Source organism: Salvelinus fontinalis, chromosome 41 (assembly GCF_029448725.1).
Source record: "Salvelinus fontinalis isolate EN_2023a chromosome 41, ASM2944872v1, whole genome shotgun sequence".
Classification (NCBI taxonomy): Eukaryota; Metazoa; Chordata; class Actinopteri; order Salmoniformes; family Salmonidae; genus Salvelinus; species Salvelinus fontinalis.
The window spans coordinates 12,145,669-12,155,723 of record NC_074705.1 but is presented as its reverse complement, the minus strand read 5'-3'; the positions used below and the strand labels follow the sequence as shown (position 1 = coordinate 12,155,723).

The following is a 10,055-nucleotide window of genomic DNA, read 5'->3' as shown; positions in this document are numbered from 1 at the left end:
TCAATAAGTACTCAACCCCTTTGTTATGGCAAGTTTTAAATACGTTCAGGAGTAAAAAATGTGCTCAACTCACATAATAAGTTGCATGGACAAACTCTGTGTGCAATAATAGTGTTTAACATGATTTTTTTAAATGGCTACCTCATCTCTGTACCCCACACATACAATTATCTGTAAGGTCGCTCAGTGGAGAAATGTCAAACACAGATTCAACCACAAAGCCCAGGGAGGTTTCCAATACCTTGCGAGGAAGGCATTGCATATCCCTTTGAGCATAGCGAAGTTATTTATTACACTTTGGATGGTGTATCAATACACCCAGTCATTACAAAGATACAGACGTCCTTCCTAACTCAGTTGCTGGAGAGTAAGGAAACTGCTCAGGGATTTCACCGTGACGCCAATGGTGACAAAAACAGTTACAGAGTTTAATTGCTGTGAGTGGAGAAAACTGAGGATGGATCAACACCAATGTAACTAAATTATTCTAATCATGCATCCTGTTAGCCACAAGGCACTAAAGTAATACTGTCAAAAATGTGGCAAAACTATTCACTTTTTGTTCTGAATACAAAGTGCTATATTTCGGGCACATCCAATATAACACATTATTGAGTACCACTCTCCATAGTTTCAAGCATGGTGGTGGCTGCATTGTGTTATGGGTATGCTTGTAATCATTAAGGACTGGGGAGTGCTTCAGGATAACAAAGAAATGGAACAGAGCTAATAAGCATAGGCAAAATCATAAAGGAAAACTTAATTCAGTCTGTTTCCACCAGACACTGGGATATGAATGAATCTTTCAGCAGGACAATAATCTAAAACTCAAGGCCAAATCTACACTGTAGTTGCTTACCAAGAAGACAGTGAATGTTCCTGAGTGGCCGAGTTACAGTTTTGACTAGCAATGATCAACAACCAATTTGACAGAGCTTGAAGAACTTTAAAAAGAATCATGTGCAAATGTTTCACAATTCAGGTGTGGAAATCTCTTCGAGACCCAGAAAGACACACAGCTGTATTATCTGCCAAAGGTGTTTTTACTAAATATTAACTCATAGGTTTGAATACTTATGTATATTATATAATCCTGTATTTAATTTTCAATAAATTTGCAAAACCTCTAAGAGGTTTTCACTTTGTCATTATTGGCCATTGTATGTAGATGGGTGAGGAATTTCTATATATTTTAATCCATTTAGAATTTAGGCTGTAACAAAACACAATGTGGAATAAGTCAATTGGCATTCAAATTTCTGAAGGCACTGTATATACAGTTGAAGTCGGAAGTTTACATACACTTAGGTTGGAGTTATTAAAACTCGCTTTTCAACCACTCCACAAATTTCTTGTTAGCAAACTATAGTTTTGGCCAGTCGGTTAGGACATCTACTTTGTGCATGACACAAGTCATTTTTCAAACAATTGTTTACCGACAGATTATTTCACTTATTATTCACTGTGTCACAATTCCAATGGGTCAGAAGTTTACATACACTAAGTTGACTGTGCCTTTAAACAGCTTGGAAAATTCCAGAAAATGATGCCATGGCTTTAGAAGCTTCTGATAGGTCAATTGACATAATTTGAGTCAATTGGAGGTTTACCTGTGGATGTATTTCAAGGCCTACCTTCAAACTCAGTGCTTCTTTGCTTGACATCATGGGAAAATCAAAAGAAATCAGCCAAGACCTCAGAAAATAAATTGTAGACCTACACAAGTCTGGTTCAACCTTGGGAGCAATTTCCAAATGCCAGAAGGTACCACGTTCATCTGTACAAACAATAGTACACAAGTATAAACACCATGGGACCACACAGCCATCATCCTGCTCAGGAAGGGGAAGTGTTCTGTCTCCTGGAGATAAACGTACTCTGGTGAGAAAAGTGCAAATCAATCCCAGAACAACAGCAAAGGACCCTGTGAAGATGTTGGAGGAAACGGGTACAAAAGTATCTATATCCATAGCAAAACAAGTCCTATATCGACATAACCTGAAAGGCCGCTCAGCAAGGAAGATGCCACTGCTCCAAAACCGCCATAAAAAAGCCAGACTACAGTTTTCAACTGCACATGGGGACAAAGATCATACTTTTTGGAGAAATGTCCTCTGGTCTGATGAAACAAAAATAGAACTGTTTAGCCATAATGTTTGGAGGAAAAAGGGGGAGGCTTGCAAGCCGAAGAACACCATCCCAACCGTGAAGCATGGAGATGGCAGCCTTATGTTGTGGGGGTGCTTTGCTGCAGGAGGGACTGGTGCACTTTACAAAATAGATGGCTTCATGAGGAAGGACAAGTATGTGGATATATTGAAGCAACATCTCAAGACATTAGTCAGGAAGTTAAAGATTGGTGGCAAATGGGTCTTCCAAATGGACAATGACCCCAAGCATACTTCCAAAGTTGTGTCAAAATGGCTTAAGGACAACAAAGTTATGGTATTGGAGTGGCCATCACAAAGCCCTGACTTCAATCCTATAGAAAATTTGTGGGCAGAACTGAAAAAAGTGTGTGCGAGCAAGGAGGCTTATAAACCTAACTCAGTTACACCAGCTCTGTCAGGAGGAATGGGCCAAAATTCACCCAGCTTATTGTGGGAAGCTTGTGGAAGGCTACCCAAAACGTTTGACCCAACTTAAACAATTTTAAGGAAATGATAACAAATACTAATTGAGTGTATTTAAATTTCTGACCCGCTGGGAATGTGATGAAAGAAATTAAAGCTGAAATAAATAATTCTCTCTACTATTATTCTGACATTTCAAATTCTTAAAGTGGTAGTGGTAACTGATCGAAGACAGGGAATTTTTACTTGGATTAAATGTCAGGAATTGTGAAAAACTGAGAATAAATGTATTTGGCTAAGGTGTATGTAAAGTCATTTTCAGCGTTCTATATAACCTTTCTGTAGTTTTCTGATCATCTTGGAACTGCCTGCTGTATGCTGCTCTGGTTGTCTTCATCTAATAACATCTGGACATGTTTTAAATAGACGCTCAAAATTGTTGTTTAACCTGTTGAGGCTGGGGGCGCTGTTGTCACTATTTATGCTAATCGTGTAATTTTTGAAACGGCTTCCTACAAAATTCTTGATCGTACAATATGCATATTATTATTATTATTGGATAGAAAACAGTCTATAGTTTCTATAGGAGTTGAAATTTTGTCTCTAAGTGGAACAGAACCCATTCTACAGCAATTTCCCTGACATGGAGTCAGATTTCAGAAATTTTGGCCACTGTTCTGGAGTCAGTTTTAAAGCCAATGTTATTCCTATGAGTATACGGACACTGCTTACGTCTTCCCCTGGATGCCTTTACGTGATGACGATTTGAATGGGGTCGATTGCGCGTTCACAGGCACTATAAATTAAAAAACCCTGTAGCTAGTAAGTCTTTTGCAGCTGCGTCATGCGCGTGGAGGACACCGACCCGCACCTGTTCCAAGCATTAGTGTTGGGAGTAATCTTTCTCCGGTCATGTTAAGACTCGTTATAGGAGTTAAAAACATCATAAGGTAGTTAATTTAAAGCGTTTTATAGCAATTTATATCCGTTTAGTGCGATTTTGGGACATTTATTTCTGAAACGCTGTGAATCGCTGGGCACGCTTCCAGTTCATGCTGAACGCAGTTGGCATTTCCACATGGCAAGAGGACAGCTTTCCACCAAAAGACGATTAGACCCAAGAAAGGATCCTTTGCCCAAGATACTGATGGAAGAACAGCTCAAAGTAGGAAATTTTTATTATGATAAATCGTGTTTCTGTCGAAAAATGTTAGTGGCTTAGGACGCCATGTTTTTTGACGTAGCTTCGCTTGGCGCAAACTGTATTGAAAAGTAAGGATTATTTAAAAAATGTAATTCCGCGATTGTATTAAGAATTAAATTGTCTATCAATCGCTGTCCACCCTATATTTTTTAGTCACGTTTATGAGTATTTATGTATACGAGTAGATCACTGTCTAATATGGCGCACGGACATTTTCTCACCAGCTGGGCTACTTTCCCCATTGTCTAACCATGATTTTGGTGGCTAAATATGCACATTTTCGAACAAACTGTATATGCATGTTGTAATGTGATGTTACAGGGGTGTCATCTGAAGAATTCTGAGAAGGTTAGTGAAAAAAATTATACATTTACATTTACATTTAAGTCATTTAGCAGACGCTCTTATCCAGAGCGACTTACAAATTGGTGCATTCACCTTATGACATCCAGTGGAACAGCCACTTTACAATAGTGCATCTAGATCATTTTAAGGGGGGGGGGGGCAGAAGGATTGCTTTATCCTAGGTATTCCTTGAAGAGGTGGGGTTTCAGGTGTCTCCGGAAGGTGGTGATTGACTCCGCTGTCCTGGCGTCGTGAGGGAGTTTGTTCCACCATTGGGGTGCCAGAGCAGCGAACAGTTTTGACTGGGCTGAGCGGGAACTGTACTTCCTCAGTGGTAGGGAGGCGAGCAGGCCAGAGGTGGATGAACGCAGTGCCCTTGTTTGGGTGTAGGGCCTGATCAGAGCCTGAAGGTACTGAGGTGCCGTTCCCCTCACAGCTCCGTAGGCAAGCACCATGGTCTTGTAGCGGATGCGAGCTTCAACTGGAAGCCAGTGGAGAGAGCGGAGGAGCGGGGTGACGTGAGAGAACTTGGGAAGGTTGAACACCAGACGGGCTGCGGCGTTCTGGATGAGTTGTAGGGGTTTAATGGCACAGGCAGGGAGCCCAGCCAACAGCGAGTTGCAGTAATCCAGACGGGAGATGACAAGTGCCTGGATTAGGACCTGCGCCGCTTCCTGTGTGAGGCAGGGTCGTACTCTGCGGATGTTGTAGAGCATGAACCTACAGGAACGGGCCACCGCCTTGATGTTGGTGGAGAACGACAGGGTGTTGTCCAGGATCACGCCAAGGTTCTTAGCGCTCTGGGAGGAGGACACAATGGAGTTGTCAACCGTGATGGCGAGATCATGGAACGGACAGTCCTTCCCCGGGAGGAAGAGCAGCTCCGTCTTGCCGAGGTTCAGCTTGAGGTGGTGATCCGTCATCCACACTGATATGTCTGCCAGACATGCAGAGATGCGATTCGCCACCTGGTCATCAGAAGGGGGAAAGGAGAAGATTAATTGTGTGTCGTCTGCATAGCAATGATAGGAGAGACCATGTGAGGTTATGACAGAGCCAAGTGACTTGGTGTATAGCGAGAATAGGAGAGGGCCTAGAACAGAGCCCTGGGGGACACCAGTGGTGAGAGCGCGTGGTGAGGAGACAGATTCTCGCCACGCCACCTGGTATGAGCGACCTGTCAGGTAGGACGCAATCCAAGCGTGGGCCGCGCCGGAGATGCCCAACTCGGAGAGGGTGGAGAGGAGGATCTGATGGTTCACAGTATCGAAGGCAGCCGATAGGTCTAGAAGGATGAGAGCAGAGGAGAGAGAGTTAGCTTTAGCAGTGCGGAGCGCCTCCGTGATACAGAGAAGAGCAGTCTCAGTTGAGTGACTAGTCTTGAAACCTGACTGATTTGGATCAAGAAGGTCATTCTGAGAGAGATAGCAGGAGAGCTGGCCAAGGACGGCACGTTCAAGAGTTTTGGAGAGAAAAGAAAGAAGGGATACTGGTCTGTAGTTGTTGAGATCGGAGGGATCGAGTGTAGGTTTTTTCAGAAGGGGTGCAACTCTCGCTCTCTTGAAGACGGAAGGGACGTAGCCAGCGGTCAGGGATGAGTTGATGAGCGAGGTGAGGTAAGGTAGAAGGTCTCCGGAAATGGTCTGGAGAAGAGAGGAGGGGATAGGGTCAAGCGGGCAGGTTGTTGGGCGGCCGGCCGTCACAAGACGCGAGATTTCATCTGGAGAGAGAGGGGAGAAAGAGGTCAAAGCACAGGGTTGGGCAGTGTGAGCAGAACCAGCGGTGTCGTTTGACTTAGCAAACGAGGATCGGATGTCGTCGACCTTCTTTTCAAAATGGTTGACGAAGTCGTCTGCAGAGAGGGAGGAGGGGGGGGGGGAGGGGGAGGAGGATTCAGGAGGGAGGAGAAGGTGGCAAAGAGCTTCCTAGGGTTAGAGGCAGATGCTTGGAATTTAGAGTGGTAGAAAGTGGCTTTAGCAGCAGAGACAGAAGAGGAAAATGTAGAGAGGAGGGAGTGAAAGGATGCCAGGTCCGCAGGGAGGCGAGTTTTCCTCCATTTCCGCTCGGCTGCCCGGAGCCCTGTTCTGTGAGCTCGCAATGAGTCGTCGAGCCACGGAGCGGGAGGGGAGGACCGAGCCGGCCTGGAGGATAGGGGACATAGAGAGTCAAAGGATGCAGAAAGGGAGGAGAGGAGGGTTGAGGAGGCAGAATCAGGAGATAGGTTGGAGAAGGTTTGGGCAGAGGGAAGAGATGATAGGATGGAAGAGGAGAGAGTAGCGGGGGAGAGAGAGCGGAGGTTGGGACGGCGCGATACCATCCGAGTAGGGGCAGTGTGGGAAGTGTTGGATGAGAGCGAGAGGGAAAAGGATACAAGGTAGTGGTCGGAGACTTGGAGGGGAGTTGCAATGAGGTTAGTGGAAGAACAGCATCTAGTAAAGATGAGGTCAAGCGTATTGCCTGCCTTGTGAGTAGGGGGGGAAGGTGAGAGGGTGAGGTCAAAAGAGGAGAGGAGTGGAAAGAAGGAGGCAGAGAGGAATGAGTCAAAGGTAGACATGGGGAGGTTAAAGTCACCCAGAACTGTGAGAGGTGAGCCGTCCTCAGGAAAGGAGCTTATCAAGGCGTCAAGCTCATTGATGAACTCTCCAAGGGAACCTGGAGGGCGATAAATGATAAGGATGTTAAGCTTGAAAGGGCTGGTAACTGTGACAGCATGGAATTCAAAGGAGGCGATAGACAGATGGGTAAGGGGAGAAAGAGAGAATGACCACTTGGGAGAGATGAGGATCCCGGTGCCACCACCCCGCTGACCAGACGGTCTCGGGGTGTGCAAGAACACGTGGGCAGACGAAGAGAGAGCAGTAGGAGTAGCAGTGTTATCTGTGGTGAGCCATGTTTCCGTCAGTGCCAGGAAGTCGAGGGACTGGAGGGACGCATAGGCTGAGATGAGCTCTGCCTTGTTGGCCGCAGATCGGCAGTTCCAGAGGCTACCGGAGACCTGGAACTCCACGTGGGTCGTGCGGGCTGGGACCACCAGGTTAGGGTGGGCGCGGCCACGCGGTGTGAAGCGTTTGTATGGTCTGTGCAGAGAGGAGAGAACAGGGATAGACAGACACATGGTTGACAGGCTACAGAAGAGGCTACGCTAATGCAAAGGAGATTAGAATGACAAGTGGGCTACACGTCTCGAATGTTCAGAAAGTTAAGCTTACGTTGCAAAAAAATAAAAATAAAATACAAGATCTTATTGACTAAAATGATATAGTACTGCTGGCTGGTGAAGTAGCCTGGCTAGCAGTGGCTACGTTGTTGAAAGTGAAGCTGGCTAGGTAACCTCGACAATTTCACTAAATTTCTCTAAACTACACAATTATCGTGGATACAAGGACAGCAAAGACAACTAGCTAACACTACGCTAATCAAGTCGTTCCGTTGTAATGTAAGTTTCTACAGTGCTGCTATTCGGTAGAAGTTGGCTAGCTAGCAGCGTTGGCTAGGTAGGAGGACGACAGCGCGGCAGGCGAAAAAATAGCTGGCTAGCTAACCGATAATTACTCAAAGCTACACAATTATCTTAGATACAAAGATAGCAGAGAAAACTATGTAGCTAGCTAACACTACACAAGTCAAGTCGTTCCGTTGTAATGTAATCGTTTCTACAGTGCTGCTAATTGGTGGCTAGCTGGCTAGCTAGCAGGGTTTACTACGTTACGTTACGTTAGGGCGAGAATACCTGGCAAGCGAACCTCAGCGAACCTTGATAACTACACAATTATCACCGATACAAAGACGGCTATGTAGCCAGCTAAGTAGCTAGCTAAGATCGAACAAATGCAAATCAAAGATAGCAAAGACAACTGTGTAGTCAGCCAACACTACACTGATCAAGTCGTTACGTTGTAATGCACTCGTTTCTACAATGCTGCTATTCGGTGGCAAGCTGGCTAGGTAGCCGTGTTGGCTACGTTGCGTTACGTTGGGGCGAAAATAGCTGGCTGGCGAACCTCAATAACTACACAATTATGTTTGATGCAAAGACGGCTATGTAGCTAGCCAAGATCAACCAAATCAAACCGTTGTACTGTAATGAAATGAAAATCAGACCGTTGTACTATAATGAAATGTGATGAAAAGTTATACGGTAGACGGTGGACGTTAGCTAGCTGCTGGGCTACGATAGGCGACGAAATACGATAAATACGCAATTATCTTTTATACACAGACGGCTAAGTAGCTAGCTAAGAAGAAATTGCTAAGGTTAGACAAATTAAACCGTTGGAATATAATGAAATGTAATACAATGTAATGAAAATTTATACTACCTGCAGAGCGAATGCAAATGCGACCGCTCGCTCCAAACCGGATGAAAATTATATATTTTGGCGATGTTTACGTTATCGCTCACTTTGGCTAGAATTAATGCTGGGGTAATGTTTGCACATGTGCTATGCTAATATAACGATTTATTGTGTTTTCGCTGTAAGACACTTAGAAAATCTGAAATATTGTCTGTTTTCACAGGATCTGTGTCTTTCGATTAGTGTATGCTGTGTATTTTTACGAAATGTTTGATGATTAGTAAGTAGGTAAACACGTTGCTCTATGTAGTTATTCTAGTCCATTTGTGACGGTGGGTGCAATTGTAACCTATGCCATCTACCTGAAATATGCACATTTTTCTAACAAAACCTATCCCATACCATAAATATGTTATCAGACTGTCATCTGATGAGTTTTTTTCTTGGTTAGGGGCTATAAATATCTTAGTTTAGCCGAATTAGTGATAGCTACTGTTGTTGGTGGACAAATAAAAGATGGTGGATTATGCTAATGTGTTTTTAGCTAATAGATTTACATCTTTACATATTGTGTCTTCCCTGTAAAACATTTTAAAAATCGGACATGTTGGCTGGATTCACAAGATCTGTGTCTTTCATTAGCTGTATTGGACTTTAATTAATGTGTGAAAGTTAAATATTTAAAAAAAATATTTTTTTTGAATTTCGCGGCTCTGCCTTTTCAGTGGGGGTGGGGGGGGAGTGCCGCTAGCGGCACCCTCATCCTAGACAGGTTAAGACTGTTAAGACTGTTATTGTTGCAAGCACTATTATTTCACATTCAGCAGTCGGGCTAGCTAGCATGCTAACTAGACCCAGTAACTATAGCTGTGTTCGAACACTCATACTAACTGCACTAAACTATTATTTGTGATGTAAATTGAGTATGTAGTATGCTTATTGGTCATAGTATGGATATAGTTAGTATGCCAAAAGTCCCATTTACATTCACATGTTTTGTTGTTGTGTATTGCAGTTGATTGTTGACAATGACATGAGAATATATTCAGCATGACATTCCTGCAAGCATTATATATTTACAACCCCAAAGTAATGTGAAATGCACTCAGAACTTATGACACACAGTAAGCAATACATTTAGACTAAGCTTCATCTGGGCTTGACAGCCAGCTAGCTAAGCTAACTGAAGGCTAACTAGGCAGAGCATTGCATCATGGGAGATGAAATGGCACCGGAAGAAATGGCAGCAGTTTTAGGGGCGCCAAACCAATTGTGCTATTATGTTTTTTTGTTGTTGCGTTATTTAACCTATTTTGTACATAATGTTTCTGCAACCTTATGGCAAAAAAAGAGCTTCTGGATATCAGGACAGCTATCACTCACCTCGTATTAGACAAAGATCTTTTCTACAATGAAGACGACGCACAAGACATTCTCCAAACACCCCACAGGACCGACATCGCCGTTATTTGCAAGAGGAAGTGACGCAGGTACAGAGGACAAAGAGCCGGATGCCTGGTCAGGACCCGGCGACTGGGATAGCTGCCGTTACCATCAATGCTACTCTCCAACGTGCAATCATTGGACAATAAATTAGACGAGGTACGATCACGAATATCCTACCAACGGGACATCAAA

The 10,055-nt window shown here is 44.0% G+C and overlaps 1 protein-coding gene across 1 annotated transcript; it reads right to left on the bottom strand.

Annotated features, from left to right (window-relative positions):
- Positions 1–4,154: 4,154 nt before the first annotated feature.
- On the bottom strand, positions 4,155–5,985 carry LOC129840587 (uncharacterized). Its single transcript, XM_055908571.1, has 2 exons — positions 5,286–5,985; positions 4,155–5,090 (listed from the first exon to the last, which is right to left on the bottom strand). Exon 2 carries the CDS (start codon positions 5,043–5,045, stop codon positions 4,296–4,298), a length of 750 nt encoding a protein of 249 aa, XP_055764546.1. The 5' UTR covers positions 5,046–5,090; positions 5,286–5,985; the 3' UTR covers positions 4,155–4,295.
- Positions 5,986–10,055: the final 4,070 nt, after the last annotated feature.